The sequence below is a fragment of the Haliotis asinina genome, chromosome 16 (genome assembly GCF_037392515.1).
Source record: "Haliotis asinina isolate JCU_RB_2024 chromosome 16, JCU_Hal_asi_v2, whole genome shotgun sequence".
Classification (NCBI taxonomy): Eukaryota; Metazoa; Mollusca; class Gastropoda; order Lepetellida; family Haliotidae; genus Haliotis; species Haliotis asinina.
The window spans coordinates 22,933,494-22,952,461 of record NC_090295.1 but is presented as its reverse complement, the minus strand read 5'-3'; the positions used below and the strand labels follow the sequence as shown (position 1 = coordinate 22,952,461).

The window sequence follows — 18,968 nt, the reverse complement described above, 5'->3', positions numbered from 1 at the left end:
TTTCTGACAAAACATTTCCTTTATTTCAAAGCAGTATATTCTTAATGAAATACAGAAAAAATCATCAAGTTCTGTTAGTGTTCTACAGCTACAGACATTTGGTTACCCTTGCAGTTATTTATATAAGGTGAAAATTGGCTGAACATTGGATTCACAATTACTGACACAGACTGTGACACGATCAATCCTCTCTCATGCCTAGGACAAGGGAGGGTAACAACAAATACTATCTTCTTATATTTTTTGAATGACAAAGGGATCAAAACCCTTCTGCACTCCAATCAGTAGGAAGGAATATCTCACCATCTGCAGCCTGGTGAGTTTCTCCAGTTCCCACTGATGGTCAACCAAGAGGGAGTCGCCGCGAGGGCGCCATCCGTTCAGGTTCTCCTCCCCACGCACGTACGTAGATGATGTATCCAACACTCGCCGTTGACGCCGCTGCACTCCTGCATAAAAGCAAAAACAATTGTCCTTTCATTGCATATTTCTTGCAGAAACATCAATTTTTCAGAATCTGTCCCTTAACTGATGCTAAAGTGAAATATTTTGACATTTTACTACCTGACTTTTATTTCTTTCACATTGTCTCGGCATTTCACGTATCTCCAAATAAAAATGCACAAAGTACCTTTAACCTCAAGAACTTTGGTTACATGATCATAACCGATTCATAGAACAGTGACAGGTAATATTTCAGCAACAAATGGATGTTGCCAGTTACTTCATCTTAATGAAATGTGATCTTGGTATGTACATCCAAAGACAAAATAATGCCAAATGACATTCTAAAAAGACTCACCTGGACTACTTGATTCAGAGAATTTCCTGAGGAACAGTTCATAGACACCAGACACTCGGTTGCTTTCTGCATTCTTTGATCCACCAAAGAGACTGCGCAGAGCCCTGAAACGAACACTGTATGCCAAACAGGGCCTCGGTTAGAACACCGCCACAAACATCACCACCAAAGCCAGCTTCACAACATCAACAAGCCTTGCTGCAGTCACTTAAACTCTTTTATTCTGCTCTGATGGTCCTGGGTCCAGTTGCACAAAGCACTCTTAAGGTATGACAACTGTAAGCCTGTGTCAAAGTATGGGAGTTGCAACTGTCGTAGCTCTAAGGTGGACGACAGAACTTCATTTTTGTGTTTCTTTTGGGTCACAGCTAACATATTCACATCCATTTGAGCAAATTGGGTATATGTTTCAGAAAAAGACAAGGTACTGCCTAATGCACTGGATGCTGTTGAACCAAGCAACCATAACGTTATGGCAGTCATATGTTAATGGATGGTCACCTAAGCAACTAAGATCACCTTGTACAGAAGCATCCTGCAACCTGCAGAGGAGAGCAGCAAGACTTGTGAGTCAACTACACCCTGTGTCTGCACAGTGTCCCTCAGATGTGTGCACCAATGTTATGATATATACTTCCGCCTCTACATTACCACCTTCACAGTGGGATATTTTTTAGGCCTATGATCCCCACTACAAAGAATGGAAATTCTTCTAGCTACTTTGATCTAGATGTGCTATTCAACTGTCGTCACATTACAGGAAGATAATGTATTTTCAGAAACACCAAATAAAACAGAACCAAAGAGGTAATGGTCAAAGACTGAGTTTACCTTGAAACTAAAGCTTGTGCATTTTACCCAACCTCAAAATACATTCTCTCACAACCATTGTTCTTGAACAATTCATGAACACAATACCGGCACATGCCAACAGAAATATCTTCCTTTCCAAGGATCCCAACTTTAGTTTCATCAAATATGCTATGCTGACTGTGAGTTGTTTCCCTTCATCCCTCTCATGCCTGCCACACCAAAGTGCTGACTGCTGACATCACAAACAGTAAATAAGACATGATATAGATGATACAGAGACAATACAACACACAACACAAACACAAGCCCCCCAACATGCTGGGCTGCAGCAATGTCACCAAAATCTGCGGTGGGATTTCAGTGAAGGTTCATCACTTTTCATGCCACATAACTAAAATTCCAACCCATATTCCATCCTTTACAAGACCGCTATTATCATGTTTAGAAGAAATGGAAATAGTGTTTAAACATAACTTGAACCTTTATCAAAAGATTCAACACTGAAGATTAAGCAGTTATATTTTGAAGTTATTAACTTACAATATATCCATTCAGCAGTTATAATATTGTGAATTATTAAATTTGCAAATTTGATTAACATCTCAAAAAGTAAATACCAGCATGAGTACATTTAACAATTTGAGTATATCTAACAAGACAAATCTGACATTCATAAAGCTGGATAAAAGACTTTTAAGAGAAAACTATGCAAAAAATACTTTAAATGAGAGAGAGTTGAGTTCAACATTGCATAGAAGAATCACATAAGCTCAGGAAACCAAAGACTAAAGGTATTATGTTGACATAGTGCCCTGGTTGGTCCAAGGGACGTAACTACAGTGACTGGCCCAGTTCTCCCGTGCTGACAATTCCATCTGATTAGTGTTTGCCTCAACCATAAATTAAACAGCTTCTGTACCTATTGTTAGTTGTGATGCTATATGCAAGGCTGGAGGATATATTGACTACTGACACCACTGGTACCACCAACTGAGAGAGACTATGACAGACAGATCTAAGCATGATATTGACATCTACTACAGCGTATGGCCAGGTGGATCTAGAAAACTACAAGATGATATATACAACATACATGACATCAGTATAACATAAGTGGTTGTTACACAGTTACAAAAGCCACACTATAGAATATACAAGCAAACAGAAGAAATTACAACTGAGACTTTTGTACTTATCATACACACAGCTAGAAGACATTTCAGTTTAAATGAATTATGACACCGCCATCTATTTGACAACATACAAATTAACAGGATTTTACAAATCAAGGAACATTTATATTTTCAAATCTGGCTGCATTTATGTTTTGAAGAATAACATTGTGAGAAAAATATAGAAAACTACTGAGAATGACATTCAGTGATGTCAAGTTGAAATAAATATATTAAGAGACAAACTCTCAACAGTGCTGGAGTGCAGCCAACCAAGGAGCTGATATCTGACTACATGAAACAGGCATGAGGTGGGTACAGACAAACTCTCTACAGTGCTGGTGTGCAGCCTGCCTTGGAAATATATCAACAGGCAAATTCCTTACAGTTTCTGAGCTTACCAAGAAGCTGAGATCTGACCACATGAAACAGTCATGAGGTGAGCAGACAGACTTTCTACAGTGCTGGAGTGCAGCCTACCTTGGAGCTGAGATCTTGGTGTCTCTGGAGTGTATGATGAGAGTCAGGTCCTTGGTGATACAAGCAGGCTGGGCGCAGTTCTCAACCTGTGGAAGGAGAGCAAGAAGTTTATAGTTCTACCATTCACATAACAAAATCTTTTTTCATATGCTCAAAGATCTACAAAACAGAATACATCATACTTTTTATGGACAACTTCAAACATTCATTGTCACAATGTTCCCGGAGCTACTTCTTGCTCGTTTGACCAATACATCCCTGATGCGTTAAACAAACAAACAAAAAAAGCATTTAAACTGCAACCAAAACCTAGCTGTAATTTGGTGTTGGTGAGATGCGTACCTCCAGGTAAGCAGATAGTGTCATGTACACCCTCTCCCCGTACTGTGTGACCCTGTTCAGGAGGGAAGAGTTGTGGAGGGAGCTATCCCAGGCTGCCTCAAACTGGAAGAAGACCCTGAAACACAATGTGTTATACAGTTATATAGTTATATTGACCTATTTAGTCATCTTTCATTCTCCTGAAATGATCTGGTAACTGTTTAGTGCTATGTCCCTCAAGAAAAGACAACAGCAAAATGATTCATGCCACACCGGAATCACATGACCAATCCAGTTGACTAGTCACCCTCTCCATTTCCATGGATATGAATGAATATTGATCTTACAAAATTGTAATAATGCCATTAACTGGAGACATGTGAAAATCAAACAGGAACGGTTGTTTCACTGCTTTTAAGTGATGATACACTGGATTCAAAAACAACATATAGTAAGGTATGGTGCTACTAGTTTCCACGTTTCACGACAGGCCACCCCCCAAAAAAAACATTTGTTTGTTAAAGGGAGACAACTCTTTCAGGTTTGGGGACAAATGTTGAAACCTGAACCATGATTAATACAAATGTAAATTCACAAACATGACATTGTAAGAAATCAATGTACCTGCACATCACAAATAATGATATGAAAACCCAAGGCAGTGTCAAAATAACGAATGCCTGTATAGAAATACTTATGTGAAGTAGGTAGGGTGAATGCATTTCTGAGAGCACATTGTCTCAATTGAGGTTAGTGGTTCTGGTCTCTGATTGGCTCATCTAACAAGAGACATGATAAAATTACTTTCATTACTTCCAGCAAGAGCAGCCTTGACTGGTACACAGGATGTCAGCAGAGGGACAGGTACTAACAACACTGAATGTTTTCGTCAAGAAGCTCTTAACATCTCAACAACTCATGGTGCTTTATTTGTAACTTCACATATCTACAGATGTCAAGCTCCCATCCCCTCTTCAATAAGTGCCATCTACAGTTCTCACTCACCTGTCGTCGTTGGAGTACTGAAGGAAGTGGGCAGGGAAGAGGTTGAGGGAGAGAACAGTCATCTCTCCGTCGTAGTCACGGTACTCCTGGGTGTTGCGGATACGACCTGCGCACATATATCAGATGCATTAAAGTGAACTTAAAATTTTTTATTAAATATTGATGTTTAGCAATATTTTAGCCATATGGCAACAATCTGTAAATACTGACTGAGTGAGTTTTACGCCACTCTTGGAAATATTCCAGCTAAATGGCAGCAATCTGTAAATACTTGGAACTGAAACAGGCAATCTGGTGATCACCAACATCATGAGCATCGATCTGTGCACTGATAAGTATCACTTGAAAAGTCCAAGCCATGCAATATACAATGCAACAAAACCACCCTGGTGCAAGGAGGACATACCAACAACAAGCTCCTTCACGTCCTTCCACAGCAGTTCATGTCGTCGCTCGTGTACGATAGTGATGCGGATGCGTCTCTGTATACCCTGGTGCAGCATGAAGATCCCTCTGGTGGGCAGCTCCTCCCCGTGATCCACTACCACCGGCACGTACCTGCATCACACAAAGCACAAAACATGAGATTCAAAGTTGCAAAATGAGGCGTTTATGTCTCACTATTTAGCTCCACCTGATCACACACCAACATTTATCTCCACTCTGTAGCAAATGTCAGGGATATTGTTCAGAAAACATGATGGTTCGAATACAGAACTGTTTGCTCAAATACACAAGTGGCATAAAGAATAGATCCTGTAAAGACTCCACTGTATGGAGAGTGTTAGACTTCCATATGGAATAGATGGCCTGATTTGCTTTGAATAAGTGAGTGAGTGAGTTTCACACTATTTAACTATGTTCTGACTTGAGACACCAGAAATGGGCTTCACACACTGAACCCATCTGGGGAATCAAACCCAGGTCTCCAGTGTGATGAGTGATCACTTTAACCACTAGGCTACCCCACCAACACAAATCGCTTTGGGACAGTCAGTATGAGAAATTTAGAGTTCACTCTTCCACTCAAATTTCTCCATTTCTGTACAAGCTTCGCAGAACCGCATTAGTTTCTGATAAATTCTCCATAGTGTTCACAATATAAATGATCATACAGATGATGAATATATAGTTTATTCAAGTTTAGTCGATTACTTTTCAGTTAAGTTTAGACCAACTCCCCAAATGTTTTGTCAACAGATATAAAATAAGAGAGGAAACACAAAACCTCATGTTATGAGTATCACATTCTTTCCAACAATGTTTCTCTCATTTCTTAGTATTTACCACACTAGCTCTTTCCATTCCATTAAACTCCTGATATGATATAAACACTGCAAAACACCAATAGATGACTCACTCTCCATTGGGGGCCAGTTCACAGATCTCAAACCACACAAGCAGATCACATCTGGAGTAGACGGGGCTCGAGCTGAAAGAAACCAAATATAAGGCTTAATTTCCTGAACAGTAGTTTAACCATACTTTCAGGTTTTTACACCACTATACAACGGTAAACCATTCCCTGAGAACTGAAGCCACAGTGGCTTTGCACGAATGATCTCACCAGGAGGCAAATTAAAATCATTTCAAGAAATTAAACACGTCCTTTACATTCTTACAAGGAAACTCAGTGAAACTGTGCTTGAGGTTTCGTTTCCTTCAATGCAGATCTGAATGGCACTTACTTAAAGGATGATAATTAATAACTATGATAACATAAAAGCATTTAAATACTGGGTTTACGGATACACTGGAAAGCAAGATCATGCAGTTGGACTATACATGACACAGAAGATGTAAAAATATATTAGTCAACAGCTTAATAAACAATAAATTCAGTTAATAAACAAATTCAAACTATGTTAATCAACACAATGATAAAAAGCAGATAAATCAGAATTGGTATATCCAGTTGCTGCCCTATGTCACAGATATCCATGTGAACTGATATACTTGTGTGAATGTTTAACTGAGTGGATGGTGTTTAATACAATAGTCAACCAGTCGAAACAGTGGTTACCATGAGCATAACTAACTCATAACTCCCCACTAACGAGTGAATAAATGTTGTTATATGCCTTGACAAGACAGTATCTCTGATTTAACACTAAACTCTAAATCTTCTGGCTTGCTTGTTGACAATTTGCATTGATTTTGAGCTAAAGTTCTGTAAATAAACTTGCCTCAGTAAAATAGATATGAAAGTTGGGAAAACAAGTTGAAGTCAGCCATTATACTTAATTCATGAAAGAAGTACATTTAGTAACATCAGATTGTAGTGAAGAACAGGTAAACCTTGAATGCCCACTGTGAGCTTCATGCATAGGGAGCAGATGAAGGATGGTTCTACAGGAGGTTCCACAATTGTTTTAAATAAAGACTGCTCATTCTCTAAGGGTACAACTCAAGTGAATTTGCTTTCACATCAGGTTGATTATTCTTCCAGTTATATCATGGCAGGAGTAAATCTCAAACATTTTACCACCTTGATGAAACCCATTAGTGGAGGTGTGGTGCTGAACAACCTTGAAACATGATCAGTGCAAAACAATATTTGAACCAGTTAATTTTGTTACTCCAATTTGCACACATCAAATCGCCACTTGTACCTGCTACTGACATTAGAAAACAACCTTGTTCATAATCAATATAAGACACATAATCATGCACATAAATGGGCAAAGGGCAGATAACTACATCCTCTACAATGGAAAGAGAAATGGAAGATGCAAGTATGAATTTCGCAAAACTTTTGTGCAAGTAAAATACCAAGTGTTTCACACACTATACCCATGTGAGGAACACGGATCTGTGACAATTTAAGACATCTTACAATTTCAAAACGTGATGTCAGATTCAAATCAATAGTTCAAAATGTCTTGTTTACCTAATTATTTTCTCAAACTTCAGAGGAAACTACAGCTTACTTTACCTCTATGAAAGTTCAAAGAAAAGGCAAGGATATAAACTTAAAGCTCCTGTCAATAGTAAGGGCATATCACTCCAAACCAAAAGTGTTGGTTTGATTGAGACAAGATTCAGACATTAACACATTTAATAGATTGATTCAAACCAAAGAAAAAAATATTCTCTACCATTTAAAGATAAAAAAAAAAAGAAAAAAAAAATTACCTCTGTAAAGTTCAAAGCAAAAGCATGATTATGGATTCAAAGCTCCCGTCAGTTGTAAGGGCAGACAACTCAAACTACAAACTACATGTCCTGCGACCACCACCATCGTTCATGCGAAACATCTTACCCAATCCCAGCTGCCTTAGTGATGTCCATTACAAGAGACAAGTCTCTCTTTCTGGTTGGGGAGAATAGGTGCATATTACAACACTGACCAGAAATTACAGAAAATACGAAGCACACATGCTATCTGGCACATAAAGTAACACACACAAAGACAAAAAAAAAAGTAATAATAATAAAAAAATACAATGTCAGGACCGTTGTTGATAGGAATGAACGAGTAAAAGAAAGTTGAAACAACAATAGTGGGAATTACCAGAACTGGTAGCTTTAAAGAAGGATAAATATGTGTAAATTTACAAGCATATGCATGGCCACAGAGTCAAATACATTTAGATATGTTCACAAATTCAATATTTGACAAGAGGGAACTCATCTAATGATCTTTATGCTTGCATTTGTTATAGCTTGCTGTGTTTGAAGCAGTATGCCTCTTTGTTCCCCTTAAGGTGACTTATTACTTTATTACTTTAATTAGCACTGAAAACCCTAAAAGACTACCCAAACACAGTTAATAAAAACACAAAAATAATCCAGACTGTTTACTTTAAATTTGGGAAGGAATATCAGATACTGTTTAAAGTACTTCAATACTAAAAAAACCAACATGATTTTCCAAACAGACCAGGAAAGTCAAATCTGGACATAGAGACTGAATTTATGAAACTAAACATATAACTGACGATAAATGGGCAGCAAGTTGGTGCTTATACACCAACCCAGTCAGCTTGTTACAAGTTAAATGTTCTCAAGGCTCATTGGCATCCAGATGTGTCCTAGCTGGGGTGGAGTCTCAGGTGGAACTGATGAGCTAACAGCTCAGAGGGGCGTGACACTGAGAGTGTGGAAGCAGGGCTACACCGTGACACTGGGAAACAAGTGCTTCACGTGGGACACATACAGTTCTTTAGATATCAGAAACAGATCCTCACCTTGGGGCAGTGATGACTCCATACTTGGGTGATGGTACAGGTTTTGACACAGGCAGGTGGGATGGGAAACTCCGGCTTGGTGGGGATCGAATTCTGCTGAAAAAGCTTAAGAAAATTTGAATTTGAAATTTCCAGTTGGTTGTCGAATATTTAATGTGAGGTCTTGCTGTGACGCTGCTAGCATCCTGTGATGCCATACACCTCAGTGGATAGACTGAGAACATGCACTTTGAAAGAAATCCTTCCCAATCAAAACTGTTAGGATGTCAGTTTTCAAAATAATCTCCCTTGACAACAATATACCTTTAAATAAGCTTCAGACAGCTGTCTTCATTTGCACCATAGGGCATTAACAGTAGAGTTGCATCTCCAAGACAATAATATCTACTCATAGCACTATCCATCTGCTCCTCTAATGACGGTATCATTGACATTCCACCTATAGAATCATCTGTAACTAAAATTCCAGGTTGTGGTATAACATGATCACAAACAATAACAGAGATAAATGAATACTCACAAGGGTCTTTCCTTGGCTTGTTCATGAAGTGGGTGTTGCTGGTAGTGACCGAACACCTCGAACACAAGTGGCTGTGTCTTCACGTAGTCAATGAACGACTTGGTCACATTCACAGTGAACTGCAGCAGAGAGGTCCATTCTCCCCACATTAATATTGTGTTTAATCAGACTGACATTGTATTAAACAGCTCATCCCAGTATAACATGACCTAACATTGTAAGTTGTTCACTGGTCACGAAGAGGTGAGGGGCATGGGTTCATGTACCCTCTATGTTTGTGTATGTTCAAATTTCGAATTATTTCTCTCCATCAATTTGCATTCGCAAAACATCAGTAATTTATGTACATCACATGAAACTCATATATTTGATGCAACAGAAAGTATTAATGAATTCCCACATTCCCAGCTTCTAACATAGAACATATTACTCACATTAAGTGTGGTGCATTGAAAATTTTAGAAGTCTGCTCAGACAATCAAAAAGTGCCATTTATGTGTGATGCAAGATAATTCACAATGTTTACACTGATCTTTGAGCATTAAACATACCCATGTCAATTTCAATACTGATATTTCATTTGTTGATAACTCAAAGCTTTTAAAATTTTCATCTTTCTAAAAAGAATCAAATTCTTATGTTTCTGGGAGTAAATCTTTGAAGGGCATTTGGAAGTGAAAAGCATAAGAAAAGGCAGATTTGTGGATATCAGTTACTTTATATGCTTCGAAACGTCGTGTTATCCACAATAAAGAAGTTGATTACCATAAATCTGGATTTTTCTTCCGTGTGTAAAGTGGAAGGGACTTACATTCTGTACATGGTAGAAGCCGAGCGGTGGGCCTTTCCCTGTGTTCTTCAGAGGTTCTGTGGAGAACGCCTCATCATGTCGGTGCAGGAAGCTGGAATGGAAACATACACATAATGGTCTGACCTTGACATTGATCTCATACACCAAAGGCAAACCATCTTCAACTTGAATCATTCGTATTTCCTTCAATATTCACCTTATATACTGTAAATTCTTCAATAAGGAATCAATGTGAATGTAATCATCAGTCACTCTTCATTTTTGGTTTGCTCCAACCAAAGTCTGATAATCTTAATCAAATATTAACTTGTTGCCTACTGGGAATAAATCAATGCATTACTGATTCCAGGAAGGGATTTTATGGTAACAGTAACGAGCTCATCAATCATAGTCCATTCTTGGAACACCCTGAAATTTTGTTCAAATGAACAAAGGAATTCTAAAGCACTAACTCCACTAAGGTTATCGCTGCTTTGTGTCAGGTTACTACTCACTTGAACTGGCAGAAGATGTCTGCATATTCTGGTGATATTCCAGAGGCCTGGAGCACAGTGACCCGGAACTGGAACTGGGAGCCGAGTTGCAGGTGCTCTGGCAGCTCCTTGGAGTTGATATCTGGACACTGGTCCAGGTTGACCACCTTCTTACTGTCAGCTGTCACATTCTGGTCTGACACTGCAACACCAGACACAGCTGGGTTATGGCAGATGCACAATGCCACAAATGGTTAGACACACTATCCCCACAGACTGATTTACTGATAAGCATACAAAGAGATGATCTGAAGAGCTTCAACCTTTCACAGTATCTGTGTCACAATCAGTTGATTAATTAATCAGTTATTACAATCAATAAGTAAATAAATGTAAATAATTAAGTCTCATCCACAAAAACCAGTGGCTGAAAGCATAAGCATCAAACCACATGGTCTGAGGATAATGGCCCACAAACACATCAGACAACACATAACCGCCCTAGGGTGCTCAGTTCTCAGTACAGATGGCTTCATGGAACAATATGCACTGAAACTTTCAGTGAGCGAGTATGGTTTTATGCTGCTTTTGGCAATATTCCAGCAACACCACGTTGGGGGGCACCAGAAATGGGCTTCACACATTGTACCCATGAGAGGAATTGAACCAGGGTCTTAAGCATGACGAGGTAGCGCTTTAATTACTGGGCTACATCGCCCCTATCTTGAAAAAACACCAAATTGGAGAATCAGGTACTTTCAGAATCTTGTGAGTGTGATGGAAATATCTACCTTTGACTGTGTCTGTGTTTTCTGGGGACTGTCCTTCTCCCTCAACTATTCTCAGATTCTCCATTGAGGGAACAGATACGGGTGGTTTACCAACAATGGCTGGTGGGAATTCAGTGTGGGTCAGTTGTTTCTGAAAGAAAGATGGCTGAAATGAAAGGGAACATTTATTCAGTTCACGTCCATCACTTTCACAGTGCTTTCATGATAATCCATGTTTAATTGTGACAAATCAAGTGTGAAGTGACTGTATGCAAGAGCTGTGCTTATTAGGTAAATAATATTCTCTCTCAAAAGAATAGGCATGTAACCATATCATTTGCAATGCCTTTCATTGGTGTAATTCTAAACGTAGAGAGATGTATACATTTTTCATCCCTCCTAGTTGTAAGTCATAGTTTCTTGCAGGAAAAATATGCAGGCTATATTACATCCACAAATGAAAGAAAGGGGCTGCTGCGAACAGCGGAGAGTTATCACATTTCAAATTTCAAGTACAGTGGAAGCTGTCTAAACTGACACTCACTGGGACTGAAGAATTATTCTGGTTTAGGCAATGTGCTGGATTGTAGAGCTGATGATAAATGTACATGCCACAGATGGGACTGAGATTTTATGCCAATGTTGACAACTTGCCGGATTGGACAGATGCTGGTTTGGCAGCTTCCAGAGTACAGTGGAAGCCCTCTAAACCGGCATTTATTGGGACTGGTAAAAAATGCTGGTATAGAGGGAAAGAGGGTTTAGAGAACTTTCTTCTTTTCAACCTGAGTATGATCTTCCCTGTGCTGTAAAATATGACTGAATTCTCTGCTTCTTCAAAATGTGTCACTCACCAACTTGGAACATCAATCAGCCTTATGTTGATGGTTATCCACTGTGTTGTTATCACAAGTTCAGCCAATCAACCACTCAACAAGATAACCGAGAAACCTGATGCCAGTTTAGAGAATATTATTTACTGTACAAACAGGAAATAGGGCAGTTTTTGTTGCGCCGAAATATGGAATGGACTTATGCCAGAGTGGACAGCATATTAATGATCATAAATTAACTAGCCTTTGTTGGGATCAATTTCTAGTGATGATATTGATTTGAGGGATGCTGGATTTGAGAGCTTCCACTGTACCATTTGACAAAACTTTATGACTAAAAACTTACAGATGCAAAATAGTCGGCATCGCTGAATGAGATTTTGGCGTTTCCTGATTGTTTGATACCTGGGGTGTAGTCAGGAGCATCATCAGCCTCTGCAACAAGACAGAAATCAATGAAGACTTCTCAAATGATAAATAAAGAAGTGGTTTAAGCACAAACTCCAGACAACTGTGATTGACTGTCCTCAACTGGTATCTGTAAATGTAAGTATCTCAACAGTACAAGATTGGTTGCATGCAGGTATTTAATGGGCGATATTTTTGTTGCGAGGAGCGATAACTCTCCCTTAGAAATGATATAAATGGTTTCACAACTTCTCCCTTCTGGTCTGGTTCGAGACTCAATGTACACTGTGACAAGTTGCTTTATGTAAAGACAGAGCACACCATGCATGTTGCCTTGGTGCACCTTCATTGAAAAAAAAATACGTTTGCAATGGAAAACCTTTAACTGATATGTTTTGTGGTGATATTTAATTTAGAAAAGCATTGTTTGTTTAATTTCTAAGTGCAACACAAATTAACATGATACAAGATAACAGTAAATAGGCCATGAAAAATCGGTATTTTGTTTTCCAACGACAGAACATGAGACAGTGTAAGTCTTGGAGTCATAGCATCGCTGATATAATGAAACCCCGCTTTATATATCAGCCATTCTGTTATTTCCAACTGATATTCTTCAAACATTTCTAAATTCAAATCTTACATATAGTTCTCATACAACCATTGACTTCAATGCAGCATTAAAATCAGCGATATACCTCCAACCAACAGGTATTCCCTAGAGGGCCTTTATCAATAACTTGTATAATTATTACACATCCCTGACAATTGAAGAAATTCTGTGTAGAATGTAACATTTGGTTACAAACATAAATTGTACTCTTTGATCAGAGGTTCCTCCAAAACTTCTGATTTAATTTTGTTTTTAAATTCTGACTCTTAACAGGAGGAGAAATACCAGCCATTAAACTTGCACCAAAAGATTTACCCTCAACAAAATATATCCATCAGTCAATGCTGTGAGTCTTATATATATTGTCTGGTCCAGACTTGATTATTTACAGATGACAGCATAGTTGGTATATTGCTGAATAAAGCATGATACACAACAAATAAATCAAAGCAGGCTTATGTATCATGTCACAAACTGACCTGTTACAGCTTGTACAGCTACCCGTAGATAACCTTTCACCTCCCCCTTCTCGCTGACAATGGCTACCCTGTGTACCAGGGGTACTGGGTAGTACAGATTGCTCAGGTAAACAAATGCTCTGCAATTTAAGATTCAAAATCACTGGATAATCTATGGTACCACAAATTACATCAAAAATGGTATAGTATTTCTTTCGTATTTCATTATACAGTTGCAGGTCCTACTAGGGTAACTTTCAGTTTAGTAACTAACTGCATATTTTACCACTGCTATATTCAACCAATAATACCACACTTCTCTGCCCAAAATGATTCAGCATCATTTTCCAAATAAAACCATCACACTGAGAAACTGCACATTTCTCAGATAATATGAGTAGTAATCAAAATTAAGTGGCAACAGGGGATTTGCTCATTTTGTATTTTAATATGTACAGATCCTGAAGTTTCAGAAATCAACTAATGAAAAGGATACTGTAACTTCCTTGCTTAATTTTTAGTACTGTACAATTTATATCTAACTCCTCAGATGAGCTTAAAGGATAGTGATCATGTTCACAAACAGTCATGAATTTATCCAGATCTTTTCACAGTATCACTCTCTACAGTGAGTGAGTGAGTGAGTGAGTGAGTGAGTGAGTGAGCGAGCATGGTTTTTTTTATGCTTTTAGCAATATCCCAGCACCATCATGACAGGAGACAACAGAAATGGGTTCCACATTGTATTCATGAACATGAGGTGTAACGAGCGAACACTGTAACTAATAAGCTACCTCACTGTCCCTCATCCTCTACAAATACACGCAACACACTGATTGCCTCCCCAACCAATGCACACAAAACTGGAAGTGTGCCTACCTGCCCACAAGCCTGAACCATGGAAAGCGGTCATAGAAGGGATCGCTGCCGCTCATACAGTCAATGTTAGGCTCGGGGGACGTGGGGGACAACTCTGCTTCGTTGTGGTACATCTCCCGCATCAACTCCAGGCGTTGTCTGTAACCATAGCAACAACTCACAACTCTGACATTTTCCGTGTACAACCACAATAAGGTGTTTAATACAAACAAACTGACTTCATGAAAAGCAACTCCTGAGAGTATGCAGTTAGATTATGGTGTTACAAGCACAAGTGAAACAATCATGGTAACAGCAAGCTAGAACAGTTTCGATAGGTTAAGAGTTATGATGTTACAATCTGGGTAACACGAGCAGCATAATGAGTTACAGCGTTATTACATCACAGCTTATCAGCTCAATGTGGAAGAAAGCTTAAGAGATGCAGGTCCTAGATTTTTGCCTTGTTGGTAAGCGATTTCGTAAACTGGCTTTTATGCCACTTTTAGCAATATTTCAGCAACATCACAGAGGTGGACACCAGAAATGAGCTCTACACATTCTAACCATAAAGGGAATCCAACCTAGGCCTTTAGCAGTATGAGTTGAAGCTTTCACTAACCGCCTACCACAATGGTGATACGCTTTATTCATTACCTGACCAAGGAGAACAGACACATGATGATACACATTCGTATTTTCATCAAGTATGGGAGTTACAACGTCCTTGCACATCATGGTAACAATGATATGGCATAAAGCAGGGAAACATGCACTAGGTAACAACACAGCCACAGGCAAAACTGAACCATTTTGTTATCCATATACAATTTTCCTAAACACAGTTTGGAAACATTCCAGCCATAGAATGGCTTAAAGGTTATTTAATGCTACCATGCCAACAACATTTCAAAACAACCAAAGCTTTAGCAAATAATGTTGCACTTGCAAGACTTTCTTGCATGTCAGTTGTTAACATCTTAATGTTCAATGTAACTAGGTGTTAGGGTAACATCATACAATACAGTGGAAATTCTCAGGTATAAGGTCACACAAAACTGTGACCTAGTGCGGAAATAAAACAGACTTTTTCTTCCAGTAGAAAGACTATTAAATACCTGTCTGAGCAATTTGATACACATAATTATCGGAGTAAAATTGGTGGCATAAACAATCTAAATGGTCTTTTGTCTTTTGATAGTTTTCACCATGGCAACCAATGGGTTGTTTGGGAAAGGATCATATTAAAGCATGATTGATCACATTACTATTTGTAGAATTACAGCAACAACTAGGATGATGAATGTTAGAAAAATATCCAAAAGCCATGAAAGACAGCAAAAGACCTGCAGTTCTGGGATATATAGCCTTAATGTAGGTTCTTATGTAACCCTTACAAACACTTCATGCAAGTTCAATTTGTGGAAGAAAAGGTCAATCTACATTCCATAAATGAATGACAATTTTCACAAAAACAATTCCTATACAGTATTTACTTGACAGCCACTGGAAATGTACAAAAACATTTGGGAAGTAACCACAGTAACAAGCTGCAAATGGAATGATTCACCATGAACATCAGCATGATTGGTAAGGCCACAATGTTTTTTTTCCCAAATTTAATAAGTAATTCTAACAGTAAACCTAAACTTTAAGCTGGAATACAGTTGAAAAATATTCATCGACTTCAAAAAGATAAATGCAATTGTGAAAACCAAAATTTCTTTCCTTTATAATAAACCTTGCAAACTTTTCATACTTCTTTCTGTTTCTTTCAAAATGAATTAAAGATTACTGATTTTTTTAAAAAGTCACAGAAACTCAAATTATCACAAAATGACCCATTTGCTTTTCAAATAACACTTTTAACACATTCTCTACTGTATGTTAAAACATGGTTGTGATGTATAATTTCTTTAGATACTGAGTAAATAATGTACTTCTTTCTCTTGTTGATATAAGTAACAATGTCATAAATGTAAATGTATGTTTCCTGTTTTCTTTAAACTGAAATACTTTATTTCTCAAATTCCCAAGCTCTAACATATGTATCCAGTCCTACCTTCAACAAATTCTGAAAACTGTATGAATGTGACAAACTTTGGCCTTCACAATCATCAGTGGAAGAAAAAGCCCAAACAGAGGAATAAAACACTACTAACATGAACAAAAACTAAAACAATGAAAACTGAAAAACAAAACTAAAATATAAACCAAGGTTACAACAGGGTAACCGACCTGGATGGGATAAGGTTATAAAAGTTAAACATGTTCTGTTGTCCGCAACCGGCGAGACAATGGAAAAAATCTTGTTTTGCCTCGGGCGTGTCCGGAGACAGGTCTTCATTGTATATGTCTCGCATATGTTCCAACCGTTGTCTACGTCAAGCGTGGGAAAAGAAATTCACAATTTCACATTTTATTTGGTGTATTTTGTATTGGTAATTGTTCAAAAGTTTTAATGAGAGTCCACTGCTGTGAGTTTCCCCTCCTCAAAAAAAGGGGTTTGGTTTAATCTAAATACCATCAGAATTCACATAAAATTTATTCCAACCTTAGGCATAACAGAAATTGAGGACGGACAATTTTGAACTCATATTTAACCAGTAATCCAAAAAGAGCAAATTTAGGCAACTTAAAAAACTAAAGATACTTTTCTTCCATTTTCTGTCTGCAAAATGCTAACCTTTTGTTTTTATGTCTATTAAAACTGTTGAACAACTACATGTTTGAAAATCAAAATATCCTTTTTCTTTTAAAGGCAATATTTAAATCTTAATTCTGTATATGCAAACATAATACCAAAACCAAAGCAAAGCAGTTTTGTAACATTGACAGTTTCATTTTTCACAAAAATCATAAAAAAATACAAGAAAGTTAACAGACTTGTGCCTGGAAAATTTCAAGCACTTATAATTCAAAATGATCAAATATTTGAGACTTAGACAAAGTTGGAACCCATGCTTGTTATTTGTTGATAACCAAAACTTGCAGGAAATATATTTCTGGGAAATTTGAAAAGGGGGGATCAAAAGATAATGGAAAGGTATTTACAAACCGGGCACAAGTTCCAAGCTTTGCCCAAAAGAGGAACAGAAAGAAACAGGCAGGGGAGAGAACTCTAGCAAGACAGCATGAGAGGACAGCCACAAACAAATACAAGACATAAGCTTAACATCAAAATTACAAAATATGATCTGTAAATTAACCTGCTTAAAAAATGTTTTTCAATTAAAACTAAAAAAATATAAATGACTTTTCACCTATACATAGAATAATAAACAAACAAATCATAGAAAAAAATCTTAGTTTCAAAATATCAATAAAAATAAAACAGAAATATAGACAGGAATAAAAACAAAGATGTATGATATATTTAACAAAGGAAAGACAACACATGCACTGAGTGATGAGGAATCAGACAGACCACAAACAACAAAAAACTGCAACAATGCAACAGTCTACAAAAGAACAATTCAAAAGATGGAATCACTTAAAAATATATCATCTTACGAAATACTGTTTGGAATCTCAATCAGAAAAAGAAATAATGTTTTCATCACTGATAAATGATTGATATGTTTGAATTTCAAGCAAAACACATGATATCTTGTGATGGAAATAGTATAAGGTCATTATCAGATGCATGGGTACTTACCGAAGTTTCTGTAGATTCCAGTAATGAGTGGCACCATTTTTGGTATCCTGTACCTCAACAGCGACGATTGTTTTGGGGAATGGTCTGCTGTAGTCCCTGTCCTCCGGGTTCATGAGATCACCAGGCAGAGGTGAGTAGAGGGTGTCGGTCAACAAGACAAACTGGAACTGTACCTGTGGGAGAGTTGGTTACCCAAATTATTGGTTTAGTCTAATCTCAGGAATGGACACCTAAAGGCACTTTCTATAAAATAAAATGATGCATTTCTCTCAATAGTACTGACTATCAGCCCTCAGGTAAAGCACCATGTAATTTATACCCCCAAATTACGTATTTAAATTATAATATTAAATTAAAAAGTTGAAACTAATGAATGCTCTTTCCAAATATGCTATGCACAACTTGTGATTGAAACCAGTTAGTCAAAAACTGATAAAACTGTGTGTGACTGTTTTCGAACTCAGAAGCAATACTTTATATGGCAAGTGTTCTCTTCCTAAAAGCTGTTCCGAAATTTCAATTGTCGATTTCAGACAAGTGGTACAGAGATGCCAACCTTAAAGTGTTGCAAATAGTTTCAATGTTCAAAATTAGTAGTTTGACCATAAAATTCGTAGTCCACTAAATAAACAAAATCATGATGGATTCGGAGAAAAAAATGAATGATATTATGGACACATGGTTAAATTATTTCCGCAGCAACTAAATGTGTCAAATCGCAAAGGTATTGAAATCGGCATTGCTAAAATTACGTTTGTTACTTGCAATCATTCCAGTTCAAAT

General features: G+C 37.7%; 1 protein-coding gene across 18 annotated transcripts in view; it reads right to left on the bottom strand.

Annotated features, from left to right (window-relative positions):
- The window catches only part of LOC137268011 (kinesin-like protein unc-104), a 76,612-nt gene that overhangs the window by 9,024 nt on the left and 48,620 nt on the right, over positions 1 to 18,968 (bottom strand). For 4 of the 18 annotated variants that reach the window (XM_067802481.1, XM_067802486.1, XM_067802483.1 and 1 more), the window contains 18 exons: positions 18,186 to 18,358; positions 16,766 to 16,906; positions 14,549 to 14,686; positions 13,691 to 13,809; positions 12,537 to 12,625; positions 11,379 to 11,523; positions 10,609 to 10,789; positions 10,115 to 10,205; positions 9,304 to 9,422; positions 8,784 to 8,888; positions 7,856 to 7,906; positions 5,954 to 6,025; positions 5,000 to 5,151; positions 4,594 to 4,699; positions 3,610 to 3,724; positions 3,268 to 3,353; positions 803 to 918; positions 304 to 449 (listed from right to left, as the gene is read on the bottom strand). In XM_067802481.1, coding sequence (XP_067658582.1) covers positions 304 to 449; positions 803 to 918; positions 3,268 to 3,353; positions 3,610 to 3,724; positions 4,594 to 4,699; positions 5,000 to 5,151; positions 5,954 to 6,025; positions 7,856 to 7,906; positions 8,784 to 8,888; positions 9,304 to 9,422; positions 10,115 to 10,205; positions 10,609 to 10,789; positions 11,379 to 11,523; positions 12,537 to 12,625; positions 13,691 to 13,809; positions 14,549 to 14,686; positions 16,766 to 16,906; positions 18,186 to 18,358 — 2,145 coding nt within the window. Of the gene's footprint in view, positions 1 to 303; positions 450 to 802; positions 919 to 3,267; positions 3,354 to 3,609; positions 3,725 to 4,593; positions 4,700 to 4,999; positions 5,152 to 5,953; positions 6,026 to 7,855; positions 7,907 to 8,107; positions 8,120 to 8,783; positions 8,889 to 9,303; positions 9,423 to 10,114; positions 10,206 to 10,608; positions 10,790 to 11,378; positions 11,524 to 12,536; positions 12,626 to 13,690; positions 13,810 to 14,548; positions 14,687 to 16,765; positions 16,907 to 18,185; positions 18,359 to 18,968 lie in introns of all 18 variants that reach the window. The other 14 variants (XM_067802489.1, XM_067802485.1, XM_067802484.1 and 11 more) reach the window with 14 other exon arrangements.